General features: G+C 37.7%; 1 protein-coding gene across 1 annotated transcript; it reads left to right on the top strand.

Moving 5' to 3' along the window:
* Window positions 1–1,188: 1,188 nt before the first annotated feature.
* Window positions 1,189–19,355, top strand: ALX1 (ALX homeobox 1). The gene is made up of 4 exons (XM_041474425.1): window positions 1,189–1,451; window positions 3,669–3,973; window positions 7,536–7,664; window positions 18,731–19,355. The coding sequence occupies exons 1-4, from the start codon at window positions 1,220–1,222 to the stop codon at window positions 19,049–19,051; spliced, it is 987 nt and encodes a 328-aa protein (XP_041330359.1). The 5' UTR covers window positions 1,189–1,219; the 3' UTR covers window positions 19,052–19,355.
* Window positions 19,356–19,819: the final 464 nt, after the last annotated feature.

Raw genomic sequence — 19,819 nt, 5'->3', positions numbered from 1 at the left:
TGAAATCCTCATCTGAAGTGATTGCAACCGGGTTTGCTTTACTTCACAGAGTACTCCTTTCACGAGGAAGCGCGGAAGATCTTTTCCGTAATGCGTTCCTCTTCGAAATAGTCCACTCTGTGTTTTAAATCTTATCAATGTGCGAAAAGACCAAGGAATTCAACACTTCAAAGCTCACACATTGGGTGGAAACCACCCGCTTTTCCAATATCCATAGGAATGCATGCATATATGGCTCATTTACTTTTCTTTTTATTACCTAAGACTTTAATAAATACTTTCATTTAGAAACAGTATTGTTCTTTAATGATAATATTTTAGGAGATTTAAAATAAAGGTCCGTTTTAACCACTTTGCACAGACGCATATACACCCCCAACCCCAAACACACACACAGAGACAGACTGGTTGAGATCAGTTTCATAGCAGACAAATTCTTTTTAGGCCAGTTTTCTGATGTGAGAGAGTTCTAGTTTTAAGTTTCGCTGGTTTACATTCCCTCTACACAAACAACTGCCTCCAACATTTCTTTCTCTGTTTAACTCTAGGACAAAACTTCCGAGCTGTTTAATAAATAAGGAACACCGGTTCTTAATTTTACAGCTTCAGAGAGCAGGACTGTGGCTACCGACATATCAGTCAAATCGATTAAAGAAGATCCTTTACTTAAGGGTATGTGCCCCTGAAATTACCTCGCTTTAAGCCTCTCAGGGAGCTGGGGGGAGAGGGAGGGAAGAGAGGGATTACTCTTTCCAGGATCCCTGGAGAAATGAGAATAGGTCGCACAGGGGAAATGTCCTTTTTATTTGTCCTCCCTCCCCTTCCTCCCTCTCTCCCTCCCTTTCTCCCCTCACCCTCCCCAGATGCTTGTGTGTGTCTGTCTGAAACATATCTGTCTGTGGAAAATGGGCCTGGAACTCCCTCCTGTGTTGGGATTAGGTCTTGGGGGACCTGGGGTGGAGTTAGACTGCTTGCTTATTTTCATATTCATTAGAAATGGGAGGTTGCACAAGAAGTCCTGCTGAGCTTCAAGATATAAGAGCAACTTCGGGTTCCCCTTTCAAGACAAGACAAATCAAAGGCTCAGAGGAAAAACAGCTCTCTAAGCGCTGAACGCCTCTTCCTCCCTCCCTCCTTCCTTTCCTCCCATCCACTCACTCTCCCTCCCTTGCTCACAGTCCAGCCTCTGTCTAGGGAAGAGGCTCTCAAGCAGCCTTAGATGATTATGGATTTTCTGAGTGAGAAGTTTGCCCTGAAGAGCCAGCCGAGCAAGAACAGTGACTTTTATATGGGAGCAGGAGGCAGTTTGGAGCACGTTATGGAAACTTTGGACAATGAGTCCTTTTATAGCAAAACGTCAGGCAGCAAATGCGTACAGGCCTTCAACCCTCTGCAAAGAGCTGAGCATCATGTGAGGCTGGAGAGGACATCACCCTGCCAGGACAGCAACGGTGAGTGGTCATCCCAGGGTTCTTCCCCCTCCCGCAGATGTACGGGGGAGGGCAGGGATTCTCCCGCCCAGGGAGACCAAAGGCAGCTGTGCAGCCTTCGGAAGTGGGCATGAGAGGGGCTGTCAGGTAGTAGTAAAATAACAATAACAGTAACAATACTACTGTTATAATAGTACTCCCGCTACTATTAAAGAAAAAAAAAAAAGAATCCGGGAGAAGGCAAACCACTACTTTGAAGAGCACTTTTCCTTTCAGTGCAGCTCTTCAGCTACTGCCCTCTCCACCAGCCCCGGCCCGAGTCCCCGGCTGGCCGAGAACACGGCTCCGGGCGCAGCCCGCCCGCCGCCGGGGCAGCCCGCCCGGGGCACCGACGGGCCGGCGGCTCCCGGAGGGTGCTGCAGGACACGGCAGCCCCCCGTACCTTCCGGCACACCCTGGCCACCCCGGCACCCCCGGCACCCCCTGACCGGCCTCCGGTCGCCCTCCGGCCGCTCCCCGGGCACTCCCGCCCCTCTGCGAGCCGCGCAGTTTCACGCAGCAAACTCCCGGGAAAGAGCATCGCCGGCCGGCGTGTCGGTGTGGCACGGAGCCCGGACACGGCCGGCTCTCCGGTGCCGATCCAGGCAGGGGACGGAAGGCCGCTTGGTCATCTCTGCTTCCTTCAAATATCGTCCTGCGACGGTAGCGGGGTTCTCTGCAGTGTTACCCACTGATGCGTGAAGGTGATTTTTCCGAAAACCCCGTCGGTCATCCAAAGAATAGCGTTAAGCATTTTATCAAGTAATAAAATTTTCTAGCTTATGAGCAAGGAGAATGAGGAAGATTTTCTTTTTAAAACATATTTTTAAAACGGATTTTCTTTTTAAAATCTTCCTCATGATTCCAACATGATGAAAATCGCTACAGAAAAAAAAATTAAAAACTAATTTCCTAGAAAAATTGAAGAACATGGTTAAGATCAGCTGCAGTAAGACTAACAATATGATACGCTTTTTGACTTCATAAAATCATTGAAGCATATATATATATTTAGAGAAAGTTCTTTTATTTGTACGAAAAAATGGTAAGAAATTGATAAATTTCTTCAAGTGTAATTTAAAAAACAAAAACCTATAGGAAATTGATTTATACATTGAAGTTTTTCTTAATTAGCTAATTTATTGTGTACCTCGAGGGGTTTGGGGCATTTCCTATCTATGTATGTGTTGATGGTAAGTATCTAAAAATTGTGTTTCATTGCAATCAGCTCGAATTGAAAGAAAAGAAATTACTGAGAACATGAGACAATCTCAAAGCAGGCTTATTCTGTTACATAGCACGGTTGTAAGTTTTAACTTCTATAGAGTTTGAATATTTGTTTCCGCCTTTTCTTAGAAAATTAAAAAAAAAAGTGTTTTGGAATTCTTTAACTTACCTCTTTATTTTTCCAGTGATATGTGATAAGTAAAAATATTGAAAAGTAGGAAATGTTTTCATTTCTTATTAAGAAGCTACTGTGGAATATTTCTTATCTCTACCACCCAAGTTTTACCTTAAGTTCCTGCAATCCTTTTACAAAGTATAGGAAACTATCTCTTTTAATGAGTTAACATTTTGCAGAAATGCCCTGTATTTTGTAACCATAACAAACCTCATTGGAAACAATTCCACTTCACAAATGCAGAAGAAGGTATATGGAATTTCTTGAATTAAAAAGAGAATTTAATTTTTTGTTTCATTTGCTTCTTGATTTGTCAGTTTACAACTATTAAGTTTACTTCACTGTTACTTTGTATTTTCATAGAAATAGAGGTTTTCACATTTGCTTCCAAGTTTAAAGGCACATTTGTCAACAGCTTTGTGCCTCTTCTGTGAAAATCTGTTTTGGGCTAAGATTCCTTATCTGTACAACTCTAGCTGAGGCTGATTTCATGCATTGTTAGCTACTTTAGCAGCAGTAGTAGTAGGGTGAAAATATCCAAGTCTCTTGCACAGTCTCCTTACTCTGTAGGTTTTCAGATGATATTTTCAGATATCATTCTCGGTTAAAATTCAATGTGATTTAGCACTTTTATTCTATTTGTAGTTAATATTACAAATTCTTCTTCAATGATCTCATCACTGCCACGATGGAATCCGGTTCCTTGTGAAACTATTTTATATGAACTCCTGAATCTAAACACCTCTTCTTCCCCCTTGATCATTTATTAACCAGCTGTTAACCCACCTTGTACACAGTGAACTACGGGATTACTAAAGTGGAAGGACAGCCTCTTCACACAGAGCTGAGCAGGCCCATGGACAATTGCAACAATCTCAGGATGTCTCCAGTGAAAGGGCTGCAGGAGAAGGGGGACCTGGATGAACTTGGTGATAAGTGTGACAGCAATGTCTCCAGCAGCAAGAAGAGGAGACACAGAACAACTTTCACCAGTTTGCAGCTGGAGGAACTGGAGAAAGTATTCCAAAAAACTCACTACCCCGATGTCTATGTAAGAGAACAGCTAGCTCTGAGAACAGAGCTCACTGAGGCCAGAGTCCAGGTAGGAACCAGATTTTAGCCTTTCTATGACAAATTGTGCATTGTAGGAATGATTAAATTGCACTCTCGGGGGTTGTACAAAAGCCCATAAAGCTAAAGTAAACGGCTCGTTTTGCTTCATTTCTTTATGGACATGAGCTGTTATGCTGTAGTGCTAAAATAACTTGTTATTTTTTTAAATAGCTTGTGTTGCAGTTCTGAACACTTGCTTAAAGGATGAGAAAACAACATCAATAATAAAGCTGTCTTGATCTCTTGTAGTATTCCTGGCAGTGAAAACATAAATTGTTACATGTAAAGATCCCACTAAAGACTTGTTGCATGTAGTTCAGACTGATGACAATGCAGAACCCAGATGCAGAGAATTCTGTGTGTGTCATGGCATGAAAATTGCAGTCTGAAAAGTAACAAAATTCCTTGTTTCTATCCAAAGACTGTGCAGTGAATCTGCGCATACATAAATATGTATAAGTATCTATATACCTATATAGCTATATTTGCATAGATATGTGCGTGTGTATCTTTTGTGCCTGTGTAAATCAAGGACATAATCTATTAATCTTTTCTGTATGGAATGATCTTAGAAATCACAAAATTAGAATGTACAATTTCTGGCTTTTAAACTTTCATAACTTATTAATAATGTTATTCTAGTTTTTGGAACCAAACATACTGGTAACCACTTAGTACATTATTTAAATATTGTAGCTGCGTACAAATGTGATTGATTCAGTATGTGCTCATATAGTAATCTCAATAATATTTATGGCTTTTGATGTGCAATGGTGAGAAAAGAAGCTAAATATCCAGGAAATGCAGCCTTTCCCTTGTTTAGAGGTCTTCTGTTAGAAAAGGGTGTGAGCCACATTTTGCAAGTTTATCTTCATTTTAGATATCTTTCCTGTTCTGGCAATAATAATTATTTCAATTTAGAGAATAACAGTTCTGTTGATTCTTACAGACTGGGATTAATTTTTTTAATTTAGTGACTTGAATATGATAACAACTTCACAACTTGTAATTAAATGCGTACTCACACATGCATGTAGAGAAATAGACATCAGTGCACATGCATGCAAACTGAAATTAAATCAGAAACACTTTCAGAAAAAATCAGCTAATTAATTTTATAAAGAAGCGTTCTTTTCATGTCTATTCAAGCAGGCATCACGTTTGCCATTGTCATCAGAAAATAGAGTCCAAAACTTTGTGTTCAGTTACATCGATGTGGTATCAGCAAAGATGATGGAATTTGGTTCAGTGGCTTTTAACTCTTTAGGCTCTGCACAATTCCTCTCTGGAATTTGGTACAGCTTTCCAAGTAGAATTTCCACTCATTGTGATTTAGTCTTGTCTTAAAAAAAGGAAGGTAGCATAATGTTAAAACACTGTTCTAACAAATGTAGAATACTGGAACACGGAGAACTACTTCAAGAACAAATTTGTAGCGAGAATAGGAAGGGAAAAATTGAACTAAAGCATGTCATCTGACTTTTTATCACATTTTTTTTCTAAGATTTAGAGGCTTCACATGATAAGACCATTAAAAAGAAGACAGTAAATGAAAAATATATGTCTATATTAGACTTTCACAGAGTATTTATTTCTATTTTATTTAAACATGTTCTTACCTTTCTTAAAAGATAACTGATCTTTGCATTCTCATATGCTAAATATGGAAGGACATGTTGATCATTTCTATCCAGAGTAGCAAGAGATTCCATCACAAGATTAAGCAATTTGCAAGGCCTTACGTCATTAAAGGCAAGCATCTGGCAATTCAGGGATAACAAGCAGCAGATTTCTACATTGCTTTGTGGAGGCAAATGGTTACTTTATCTCTGCCAAGAGTAAGTTTCTAGTAAAGTGGTGTAAACAGAAACATTTTGGGGGATTGTCAAAGGAAAAAAAAAAGTGCCTTTTCTCATTTACTTCTATGAATCCAAGCAAATTGATTTAGTGTAGCAGAGTGATCAGCTGGATACCTTACCCACAGTTCCCTTCACCACCATTTCATCAACATCCAATTTAGTATTTGTCCTGCACACATGCAGAGAGAGCCAACCTGAACCTAATTTATCTAAGTTGTTCTCTTTCCTGCTGCATGTCAGTCCAGTAATTGGTACCCATTTTAAGAAGATTGTCAAGGTCTTTTTTCAAGGAAAGAACTTCATGACTAAATTTCCTTATCACGTCCTTGATGCCTCTTGTGGAGACAGGAGATTTTTTTTTGCCTTCCGTTTTCTTTTTGCTGAACCTCAGGCATCATAAATAACACAAATTTACCACCGAGGTTCCTAACAATATATACTCAGGAGTTATATGCATGAGCCTTGCTTTGATTGCTGAATCTTTTAAAAATGTCACATTTGCCACAAGTCCTTGGAAATCAAAATGAACAAAATTATGCCCTGGTTACTTAAGCAGTATCAAAAGACACTTGAGTTCTCCAAAGATCAATGCAAGAATGGAGTTATAAACCAAACAGTGTTATTTTAAATATCCCACAATACGGAATCAGAAAATATCCCTCAAAATACAGGAAGTATCTATAAAAAAGCGCCATTCATGTATGCATACATTGAAATGAATTAACGATCAATTTAGCAGGATGACTAACCAATGCCATTGTTTCCTTTAAAAAAAAATGGTTCAGTTAAAATTGTGATTTCTTAAAAAAGTCTCAGTGAGCTTGCTTACACCAGAACAACAATGACTAGTTGAATATTACTCTTATACAGTGTTACTTTTCTTAGCAATCCCCTTTATTCATCAGCATAATTCCTAACCAGTCCAAACTAAACTGTCTGAAAGACAAGAAAAAATTATTAAGACCATGGGACAAGGAAAGTTATCAGTGACAGAAAGAAATTGTCATATAATGGGTTTTTGGTATAGTACTTGACACTCAAAATGTTACAGAACAGACCAAGGACTACAAACACATTTAAGCATAAAATCTAAATTATTCCATAGTTGAAAGTGCAATTCTTTTGTCTTCCATTATGAGAAACAGATATAACCTTACACCGAAGTGAAAAAAAAATTCACAATAGCTTGAAAACTGTCTGTGACGTGGTGACTTTTTATTATTGTCCTGGTCTTTTAGCCTTCCTTATAGGAACCTTTCTGGCTGTGCAGACTACTGTCCTTGTGCCAATTTTTCCTGCCTTTTTATTACTACACTTGATAAAGATAATGGACACCTCTAGGAGGCAGATTATGGGCAGTTATAGCAAGTCAGTGGGCATGGGAATTTAAGAGAATGTTTCTTTACTTGCTACAGATTGATCTTTCTCTGGTTGTCTTTTTTGTTTGTTTGTTTGTTTTGAGATAATATAAATGAAACAGTATGTATGTTTAAAATAGCCAGCAATAAGTTAAGCAAGTGTGACATCTACAAGATTGAAACAGTGAAAAATTAATTTTCAGGTGGAGAACTTCTCTTTAGAAGATAAACAGAAGTTTTCAAAGCCACTCTCCAAAATCTCTTATTTTCCTAACATCCTTTGCGCAGTATATAATTTTGTTTACCCCGATGACTCTTTCCTTGTATACTATAGGTTTGGTTCCAGAATCGAAGAGCAAAATGGCGAAAAAGAGAACGCTATGGTCAGATCCAGCAAGCCAAGAGCCACTTTGCTGCCACCTATGATATATCTGTTCTGCCAAGGACTGACAGCTACCCTCAGGTATGGTAAAGACCAAGCAGTGCTTTGGTTCTATATTTGGCAGCCATCCTAAGAACTCTGGTTTTGCATACTTTGCTAAGATGAAGTATAAACTACCTGATCTCTAGACAGCTTCTTTTTGATGTTTTAAACGTGCACCATTTCCTTATGGACCTCAACTGACCATTAAATAGAACAAGTCTCCTACTAGCATGAAATCGTAATATAGCCATGCAGAATCTGAAATGAATGTATATCACTGGGGGAGAGAGGCAGAGGGACAGGATAGCTCTCTCAGACCATTGCAGCTGGTTTAATTTGCTTTATTTTGTTTTTCCTTTTTCAGTTCCCTGCTAGTAAATAGTAAGATATACTGCATAATAAGGTTGTAATCTTCTGTCTCCCTTCTCCAGTCCTTCGGCTTACTGCTTTGCCTCACTCTGCTTTTGTTTGTCTTCTTGCTTGTTTTAGCACATTGAATATTTTTATTCTGGAGCCATTTTTTTTTCATGTCTCTGGCTTCACATTGCTTTTACCACATAATTAATAATAATAAAAAAAAAGCACCATGCAAAGCAAAAAAATCTTTCATGGTTCCCTTCTACTACTGGTGTTTTGGTGCTCTTCAGCTTCATTAAGTAGCGGGGTCTCTGCCAGCCTTTAGAAAATACTCATATTCTATGTGAGCTTGCTTTGGTCATCCTCTAAATTGGCTGAATGAAGAGTTCCTCAGGGTCGGGGAAGAATGGCTGGAAATTGACTCAACAGAGAAAAGCCTGTGGGTGCTGGTTGACAGCAGCTGAACATGAGCCAGTGTGTGCCCAGGTGGTCAAGAAGCCTAGTGGCATCCTGGCCTGGATCAGCAATAGCGTGGCCAGCAGGAGCAGGGCAGGGATTGTGTCCCTTTACTTGGCACTGGTGAGGCTGCACCTCAAATTCTGTGGGCCTCTCACTGTGAGAATGACATTGAGGGGCTGGAGAATGTTCAGAGAAGAGCAATGGAACTGGGGAGGGGTCTGGAGCACAAGTCCTGTGAGGAGCAGCTGAGGGAGCTGGGCTTTTTTGCCTGGAGAAAAGGAGTTGCAGGGGAGACCTTATCACTCTCTACTGCATGAAATCACTCTCAACTGCATGAAATGAGATTGTAGCAAGATGGGCCTTGGTCTCTTCTCCTAGGGAACAAGTGAGAGGTAAGAGGACATGACCTCAAGCTGAGCCGGGGGAGGTTCAGATCAGACATCAGGAAGAATTTTTTCTCTGAAATGGTGGTTGAGTGCTGAAGTCACCATCCCTGGAAGAGTTCAAGAATTGACTGGAAATGGCAATTAGGGCTATGCTTTAGTTGGCATGGCAGTGTTTGGTCAAATGTTGGACCTGCTGATCTTGGAGGCCTTTTCCAACCTTAATGATTCTATGGTTCTATGAATGTGATTAGCTATGAACCAGGGGTCTTTGACTCATGTGTCATCTACTCAGTTTAATGTGCTTTACCTCTGAAGAGGTTGCATATTACTAGGTTTGGTGCCTGGGCCAGAGCTGCCCTGTGTTCCAGCAGCTCAGAACATGAACACAACCATTTCAGCTGTGGTGGCACTTGTAAGTCGTCTGGTTTTATTTTAAAATGTAGCAGGGCAATAACCCAAATTGCATTAGCAACCACTGCATGGGTCTGTGTTTAGGTAGGTGGACACAATCTTAGGTAGCCCCAGGTAGATTCACAAAGACATAGATTTGCATTCACTCACAGATATCATTCAAGGTGGTCAACTTTCCTTTCAAGGTCTTTCTGACTTACCTACAGCATCACAGCAAGTGATACAAGCAACAGTGCTGAAGCTTTGGGATTTCTACACTAAATTTGTGTCTGCTAGCTTATCTTGTATTTTTAGTAGGATACCATCTACACATTTTCCTAAATGACCAAATTCCATTAGTATAAGATAATGGAATAATATGTCATTGGTAAGCACTTAAAATGATTGCCCTAAAATTAATGTTTTTCAATAATCCCACATTTTTAACTATATGATAATATGAACTATAGAATTCTAACCCAATAAAATATCTATTCTGTACTTTCAGATTGTTAAAAAGATTAATTCTCTGCATTTCTGTTTGTATTTTTGTCAAAAAATATCTGCTAGACAGATGACACAACTACGCTTCAGCCTGACAAATATTTCCTAATTAATAGATTCTTAAAAACAGAAGATTGAAATGCAAATGCTGGTACTATCATCTTAGATCAAGCATCTTTAGTGTGTAGAAATACAAAATGTGTACTCATTCAAAAGCACAAATGCCACGTTTTCACCTGCAAGCACAGACTAACAGACTGCAGGTAAACAGAGAGGCACAAATGTGTAATCAGGTCTGGTCACCTACACGAGAATGCTGCGTTGTGCTGTTCTGTACTTCAATAACGGGAGCAAGGAGCTGAATGAAGGTGTGAGTGCACTTTGGCTGTTTCAGCTGAGGCCTTGCACACATAGCTTGGTTACATATTAAAAACAAGGTAGCCCTCTCCTCAGAGGAAAATTTGGCTACTTTTCTGTATATGAGTAGGTATACAGGCTATTACACAGAACATTTAATAAAAATTCATATTCTTGCTAACCTGGTGGTAATTCATAGTTTTCACATTCTGAAATCCTGTCCTTCAGTAAAACCACATCTCTATCATGCATTTAACATTTCCAGTGAGAATGACTGAGACAACAAAAATCTGTTTTAAAAACACAATGACTACTAAATGTCCATTATTAAGTGCTTCACTTATGGAAAATAAGTATACAGCTCCTGACTTGCTATAAATTCATCAATTTATCCCACAACTCAGGCAGAAAAGGTATTTAAAATGGTTTCATTTTAATGTTATAAATTGATTTCCCCAACAATTACTTTATTTCATTGTAGTTAATGTAAAAGAAGAAAACAAATATAGTTTTTTCCTTTACTTTTATTCCCATATCACCATCATCGCAGGCACTTGTGACAATGAAATAGGCAAATATTAGACAAGCTTTGCCATACTTTTAGATAAATAATTTTTAAATGTACTTTTAAATAAGTAATTTTTTTTCTTGTGGATTATGGAACACAGATCGCTAGAGTCTATTTAAGAAACAACACGGAGAAAAACAGACTCCCTGTTGCTGGAAGAAAATATAGTTTGAATATTGAAAAAGGATGAAATCAAGCTGAGAAGTTTACAGCTTTATGGCAGAAAGAGCAGGAACAAATATGAATTTCTGGTGTGCATTATAAGGATTTGCAGCCTGCAGATTTTCTGTTTTGAGTCCAGCCATGGATATGTTGAGAAAACATCTCGGTTGTGTTCCAGCAGAAGCATCAGTCTCTTGCAGTCAACAGAGGGTGTTGTGGAGACTTCTGCTTAGTCTCTTCACCAATTATCTTCATCAACTACAAATAAAGAACATAATGCTGCTGTGCATTGTGTGACTTCATAAACCTGAAAGGTTTCTCCTGTGAGAAAATGAATGTTTCAACTCATTTTAGACAGAAGGTTGGTTCTGAATCAGAGGAAAATTGAGGTTGGAAGTGACCTCTGAAGGTGATCTGGTCCAACACCCGTCTCTATAATCCAGTCTAATTTTGCTATTAATTTCCACATCTTTATCTTCACAATAATAACAATTTAGATTTTTTTTGGGTAGATCATAATTCTTTGCTTTGGTCTTTCAGTCTAATTTTAATTATTTTTACAGTATATTGACTTTAGATTTATTTGTTTGTTTGGGTTTTTTTAGTTGCCTGTCTGAGAAATTGAATATCTCCTGAATTAAACCTGCCAAGAAATTGAATATCTCCTAAACTGGCCAAATTCTGCATGCATATATCTTCCATTAATGATACTACCAAAACCTGGGTTACAGAGAAGGGCAGTTTGTACAACATTCTAGAAAAATCATCTGTTATTCAGATTTTTTTTTCAAAGCTCTAACAACATTATGCTGAAAATCAGATTTTTCTAGGAAGATTTTATGGACAGTGATTTTCATTAATTTTAGTAAAAGTTTTCAGGTTCATTAATTTCAGTGTTTGAACTTCAATGTTTTCTTGCAGATACAACACATTGTGGTCTAAGTAATCTTAAGTGCACTCAGGAAAACACATATGCTAGACATTTTTAGTTTAACTAGCAATATGCCACTGGTGATATGAAAGTGAAGATGGAACATCTTAACATCAGTGGGGACGTGAATGAAGATTCCCTTCATGGGGAAGTTTACTTCATGTCACCAGAGTGAATGTTAGTATACAAGCCAAACTTAATTTGGTTACTTAAATACAGTGTAGAGTGTTATTAAATATGGTCTCAGAATATCTGAGACACTGTTGAAGTGTTGATGAACAGGATTTAAAAAAAGGATCCATTCTTCATTTTAGGCAGCCATGGTCAGATAAGTATTAGACGTTTGTGTTTAGGAAACTTAACCAAAGGGACTTTTATGCCAGACACGGATTCCCTTTACAGCTGTCAAAAATTGGATCAATTAAAATTTTTATTCCTCAAACATACGGTGTAAAATAGGTAAGATGATCCATCAGCATTTTTTTTATTCTGATACCTGGTTCAGCTGCAGTCATCTGTAGTTATCTACACAGATGTATAGATATGTTGGAAGAGGAACAATAGAAAAGCCTCTTTAGCTTTATTCTTCTCTTGCCTTATTGGTCTTTATTTGACTCCCTCTACCACCCTATGTTAGTGGGAAGGCTCTTGTTACAAAGGTACTTGATCTCATCAGATTCAATGATTACCTATGAGAAATAAGACAAATTTTCTTTTTAACCCCCCTTATTTACACATACAAGAGCCTATACTATTATGACACAGACTCCCTGCCTTTCCTGTGTGAATCAAATTGATAAAGATATTATCTTTATAAATAAGTGCATCAGTATGTAAATAAACATTAAATTGTATCATTGAAAAGCAGATAAAAAAGGTCAATATTTTTCTCCCACTTAGGCTCTTTCTTTGTGTCATTCCTCCTTACTTGTCCTTTGAATCATTTGTTGTAATTTTTCTTCAAAGTTCTTTCAAAAGAATTAATTTTATCACACCACTCTACTTTCCCTCTTAATATCACATGCAAAATGTTTGGGTTTTTCTTTAAATTTTCTTGAAAATACAGGCAAGACTTGGATAGGATAGAATTTAATTTTTTTGTTTCAGTTGAAAAAATCCAACTAGTGCAGGTGGGAATCCTAAGACAACAAAAGCTTTTCAAAAGTATGGGAACAAGAATGATATAGAAGGTGTAGAAACAAAGGAAAATGTTGAAATATAATAAATAGAAGGAAGAGGCTGGAATTTGCATTCCATCCATCAGAATGATAAATCAAATTAATATGTTAAACAGCATGGCATCACATGATGTGTTGGCAGTCAAAGAGTGTAGAAGTGGTATCAGTATACATATGTTAAGTACTAAGTCCTTGGATCATCATTATCGTTTGCTCTAGCCTTGGTACATATGGCTAATCCTCATTAGCAATAATCAAAGTTACATGCTCCAATTAAATGTTCATATGGAATGTATTAAACACCACATGTTATATGACTTAAAATTTCTTTTAACTGTAGTAGACACATAAATGACAGTTAATCACAATAGTTCATTAGGGCTAGGGGTGCACTGCTTGAGCATGAGTAGATGTGGCAGACATCTCTGAGCTGGCTTCAAAGAAGTTTTATCACACACCCATGCTGTCTAGCTGTGACAGCGTGGAGCTCGGGCTGAGCCACCACCTGCATGGTGTGTGTCTCGCTGCATGTGTGCTCACTTGCCTTGCTGTGCCTGATCTTCCAACAAGGGTGGAGTGACACTTCTAATCCTTCTGGGTGGTGTCTGCTCCACACGAAGTAGCTTATGCACTGCACTTTTATTTTTTTTTGGTCATAAACCACCACTCTATGTGGTCCTTCTCATAGTCTCAACATTCAGTTTGTTGCTCTGTGGGTTTTTTTTTTTTTTTTGTGACACATGTATTTCTTTAAGTGTGAGTGACTTTACTGGGGCTTAATTATATGGCAAATTCTTTTTTTCCCCCTAAGATACACAAAATTTTTATTAGTATTTTTCAAGACATGAAATATTGTATTTAACTGTATCATAGAGTTGAAATATAATTAATCCATATTGTAAGTGGCCTCGAGATTGCAGTAGGGAGAATTTACAGTTTACAAAACATCCCATACAGGAATGAAAGCTTGATGACTTTTCAAATCCTACATTATTTTGAAGCTTAGCAAACTTGTCTAAATGTGGAGTCTAATGGTGAGATTTTTATTTTGTTCACCGTGTGTAAACCAAATGTGGGCTGAAGGGGTCTATCACATATTTTAAATCTGTATTGTTAAGCCTCGCACTGTCATGTGCTAATTAGCATTTTATTTATATCTGAAAATTGTGCACTGCATCTCTCTCATACATGAGCCCAATACAGTGCAGGTGATCTTCACATGTGCACTTTTCCAACAGCTCCTACAAAATGATCACAAATTAAACACTGAGAAGTACTCTGTCTAGATATTAATGTAAAAATTCAATGAGAGTGGTGAAGCTCTCATGGACAAACTGCCCATCGAAATTAATGAACCCCTGCAGCTGGAGCGACTCAAAACATGGCTGGATGGGGTTTGAGTAACCTTATCTAAATTCAAGAGTAGCTGCAAGCAAGGGTTTAGAAAAATAATCCCAGAGGCTTTTTTCAGTTTAAATTATTCTGAGAATCTACAAGATTAGGAAGTCCAGGCAAATTTCTGCCTCTATTACAGATGTTATAAAGAGGCACCCAGAAAAAAAAAAAGTGGAAATTTACAAACCAAATTAATTGTGGTGATGGACTAGGAATGACCAACAGATACAAGCTGTGAACTAGTAATTTTGAGCAGTTTAACAGCTATTGCATTTAATCTCCTGAAAGTAGCACCCTGTGCTAGCACAGACATGATATTTTCTGGCAGTGGAAGGAGAGGAGTGACAAAAATTTAGCAAATCAGTCTGACATTCACATGTTTTCTATAATTACATAAATTCTTAACTCTTCATTTAGTGCCACTCTTGTTTTCCACAGAGGAAATGTGTAGTTTCTAATGACTAGAGTAATTATAATAACATTCAGCACATGTAACATTTATCATGTAAAATAATAATAACATCTCTTGATATCTAGAGATCTTAAAAGAGATTGGAATTTTGTTTCCCATGTGAAGCACTAAAACATGTGCACTCAAACAGAGATATTCTCTAGTCTGGATAGGCAGGTGGCTGAAATAACGTGAGTAAAGAGTTTGGTGATGGGAAAACAAAGCTAGGGAAGTGATAGCAAAACTCCTGGAAAAAAATTGATATTTGGGTTGATGTGATTTCTCCAAAGGCTGCGTAAAAAGCCTGAAGTTCAGGGAGCTTGAAAGTTTAATAGAAAAAAAGCGGTGACACGAGGCAGGATGACCAATTACCTCAGCTCATTTTCCTCTGCAGTGTCTAACAGAAGGTCACGTGCCTAGGAAATTATATCATAACCATGTTAACAACCATAACTCTCCAGTTATGTTCTTGTCACAGCTATGAAATCCTATTTCTTTTTCTATCAGGAAGGGTGTGTGTGCATTCGTATGTGTGTATAAAACATACAGTAGGTAAATATATTGAAGGGCTCTGGTAATTTCATGGTAACCACAAGAGCAAAGCTCAAGTTGTTTGTGATGTTAACAGAAACCAGAGATGTGCTGTATGTATGGCCTCATTCACAGACTCTGAATTGCCTTTTATATAGTTCATGGATCACACAAGATTTTAAGAGGAAAAATATTTTCTTTAAATTCATGTACATAATGTCGCTTTTCCTTCTAACATACCAGAAGAAGGTCTGATCATTTTGACTTATTGTGAAACATTACTGTATTTATTTTTAATACAGAAATACCTTCTGCATCTAAATTTCACTACAAGATATTTATGTTGTAAATACTTGTAAAGAAATGAAAATTTAATACCAAATGTGAAGTCACTCAACCAACTAAAATGAATAGAAAATTGATACAACTGAAACATTATTTTGGAAGGCATAACTGCCTCATGACAGGAGATGTAAAGCCCCTCTAGAATCTTGTGGCATTCCTGAAGTTAAGTTTAATAATTTGAACTCCTTTCTCTAAGGAAGAAACCTAGTGCACTCCTTTAAAAGTTTTAGAAATTAATAGCTTGTTCATATATTTCTTGAAAAAGATATTGGCATATTTTAGGATTTGCAGCTGAATTCTGTTCTCATTTACACCTGTGCAATCTCACTGAACCTAAATTGAAAGAGATTTGTCTAGAATAAAAATATCAGGAAAATTGGTGGTACTAAACTTAGTTTACTGCAAACCAAACTACTCAAAATATGAAAGGAAAGAGTGATTTTGTGATTCCTCCAGACCACATAGGTTATTGGGCACTTTCTAACTGAGCCTCTGAACCTTTTGAAGATCTCCCATCATGATTCTATTAAAGGCAAACTTGTTCATGTTTGTATTTAAGCTTTTTTCTTTGAAAATTCCTCCCCTAATTATGTCTGTGCTGCCTAGGTGACTGCAGCATTTGGCATAGCATTTCTTAGAAAGAAATTTCAGTAAGTCAGATAAATAAGACTTTGTTGCATGTAAGTTAGCTTTGGAGATTATGAGCTCCTTCAGAAATAGCTCATGCATTAGACACTGCATAGGTTAACTGGTTTCTCCCTGGGGAAATTTATCTGATTATAAGTCAAAACTGGCTCAGGTAGGTTAATCAAGGAGTAATAAGGCAGCTGGGAATCATGTCAAACTGTAGAGAGTCTCCCATGGGCTGATGTTTGAGTCTTCTGAAAAGTCGTTATGAGAGGAGGCTACTGGAAACTTTTTTTAGATTTCCTCATATAGACATCAGGAGGCCCACAAGAAAGAAAAATCTCCCATATCCTTCCTCAGTGACCTTACTTCCTCCACTGGCTGCCAGCAGATCACCTAAAATATGCAGGAGCAGAAGCCTGAGGTGTGCCCAGCTGTGTGGGTGTGCATGGAAAGGCACATCCATGAGTGTGTGTGGGACTATAACTGCATGCATGCATATCTGTGTAAACAAGCTGAGCAGACCCAGAGTTTGGGGAGATATATTGCTACCATGATTTTTCCCCAGGCTTTCAGAGGAAACCAAAATGGAGCATTTACTGGATTATTTTTTTGTTGCTGGAATTCCCAAGGAGCCCAGATTAGTTTGTCAGCTCCTGATGACCTTGCTAATACAACTGTTTAAAATATTAACTTTTAAAATAAAACTATTTCATCCTTCCTATCTGCAGTAGATCTCAGCTAGAAGAGTTCAGCGAACCATAATTTATCGCTTAAGCTTGTTGGTGGTTTGGTATGTGCTGTTGCAAAGTGATAGGACAATGGGAGAAAATACAACTCATCAGCCTTAGAAACATGTTTTCATTCTGTGTGTGCGTATGTGTGTGTCTGTCATAATTCATTACTTCCTCTGACCTCTACTTTGACAGAAAAAATCACTCAGCTAGAGAGATAACCTTTATATCTTAAAGTCAAAATTCCTTTGTCTGTGGATTTGGAATGTGAATGTAGAATTAAGTTTGAAGTGGGAATTCTCTTTTCAGTGCTAACTAAAGAGTAATTGAGTTACTCCAACTTATCACAGAGAACAAAGACACGTGGGCTCAATTGCAGTGCATCAGGGTAAGGATACACTGAACAGACAACAGATTTTTAGAGTGAAGACAAATTTAGCAAAGGAAAACAAATAGGAAAGGATATAGTTACTGGCTGACAAGATCTGTAGTGTGAATAGGGGCAAAAAAGTCTTGCCTGATGTTATTTGTAGATTAAAAAAATCAGCATTCAGGAAAGGTATATAGGTAAAAGTGGAGAAGACGTACAAAGCTGTATGTTGTATAATGGTGTGTGCAAATGAGGAATGACCGAGGCAGTTTGAGTATGTCAGAAATTATATCATATGCAAGTAGTACTGATAGAAAGAGAGTAGAGAGTTTGGGAAAACAGATGGGCAATTGCTGAGTGTGAAGCTTGATCAAATCCAAGTGAATAGAGCAGGAATGAAAGGCCATGCAGTCTGACATAACAACAAGAACTGACTTATGTTAGGTCTTAAAAATCTTCCTGTCTGTTCATCTAGTAACAAACAAGTGAAAAATACCTATCCATAAATGGCATCTATACATAGATGGTAGAAGGCCTGAGACTCATAACGGAGCTTTAAGCAACTGCCAAGTATACATTAAAGACTGAATACATGGTTGCTCCAGACATTGCTGGTAACTACAAAGTTTGTGTCCTAGTCTGTCATGCAACATTTTTCAGGGATGCACAATGCAGCTTGTTAAGGCTGAATGCTGAAACAGAAATGCCCTTGAAGTATAGTTACACATAAAAAGTCATGAAAAGAAATTTTGTGCCAAATCTATCTTTGAAACAAATTTAAGAAAAGGTCTTGTATTTATTATCAGTAATTTCTATGTTTTAGGGTTTCATTTGTTTTAAAATAATTACGCAAAGCTTCTCATTATTAAATTTTTCAAATCCTTGTTGGGCTTTACCACTTGAGAAATCCAAATTGGTTTGTTTTGTTCACCGTTTTCCGACCATTACAGTGGGAATTCTAATGAGGAGAAGCAGTTATGTTGAAAATATCTATGATCTTGTACACTCTTTTGACACCTTTTCTCTGATGTCAGTTGTGTGTTTCCATTAATTTTATTGACTGGCTGGGCTGATGGCATTCTGAGGTTCAACACTAGAAATATATATAGAACTACAGGACAAATGGATGACAAAATAAGGAGCATGACTCATCAGCCCTTGCTTTTAAGTGAACAATCTCATATTTTGTCTAATGTGATCTCTTCACACTATTTTTTGACATGACTGCAGAAAACTTGTTAAATACTTTTTGCTTGTTTCAGAGGGGAACCAATTATATGTGAAGTAAAGCAAATCAAGCATTGCAGAAAACAAAAGATGAACTATCTAAGTTTAATTGTGTTCATTTTATATGTTCCAGATTCAGAACAATCTGTGGGCAGGGAATGCGGCCAGTGGTTCTGTGGTTACCTCCTGCATGCTGCCACGAGATACGTCCTCCTGTATGACACCTTACTCCCATTCACCCCGGACAGATTCTGGCTACACAGGCTTTTCAAACCACCAGAATCAATTTAGCCATATGCCCCTCAATAATTTTTTCACTGACTCGTTGCTTTCTGGGGCAACCAATGGACATGCTTTTGAAACCAAGCCAGAGTTTGAAAGGAGGTCCTCTAGCATTGCAGTTCTACGGATGAAAGCCAAAGAGCATGCTGCCAATATTTCTTGGGCCATGTAATATAGCAGTACCCTCTCTCAATTTTTTTTTTTTAAAGCAAACTAAAACCATTTTTATTTCCCATATTTAAAGGGAACAACAATAAGCTGCTGTGTGTGGAATGCTAGAAATCACAATATACACGATGTCTGCTTTAAGAAATGCAATATAATATTTAACAATAAACCAAGAATAAACCAAATAGATTTACCATGCATCAAGCTCAACAAGCCCTCTTTGTTTTGCTTTTTATATACGTTTTGTTGTACCAGTTGATGAAATATGATTATAGAACCTGAAAAAAAAAATAAAACTACTAAGCAAATGTGTCTACTCCATGGTTTTTAGCAGTCCTGTATAAAAAATTCATGCTTTACAAATGAATACTTCAAAAAGGAACAACTTGGTAAAGGAAAATAAATTTATTATACTGAACCCATGATGTAAATCTCTAAGCACACCACGCAAAGAAGGAAATATATGACCACTCATGTTGTAGGTAGAATTTGTAGACTGAGTTCTCTCAGCGCTGCACTGCTGCTCTAAGCCAGCTCTGCTATTTTGCTAAATGCATGTTGAGCTTGTTGAATTTATATCAATGAACCTCTAATGCAATAAGAATAGAAGGTGCTACTTTATCTTATGGACTTGAGTGTATTTCTACTAAAGATAATGAGATTTTTTTTTGGTCACATATAACTCTAAAAGTAGGATCACAGTGCTTAATAGAGTTTTAAAAGATGTGCACAGATTATGTGTCAACTAGTATATTTAAATTAAAGTTTACAG

This window comes from Pyrgilauda ruficollis, unplaced genomic scaffold (assembly GCF_017590135.1).
Source record: "Pyrgilauda ruficollis isolate IOZ18807 unplaced genomic scaffold, ASM1759013v1 scaffold32, whole genome shotgun sequence".
NCBI classification, from domain to species: Eukaryota; Metazoa; Chordata; class Aves; order Passeriformes; family Passeridae; genus Pyrgilauda; species Pyrgilauda ruficollis.
Note: the sequence above shows the minus strand (reverse complement) of the source record. Positions and strands in the feature narration are given on the sequence as shown.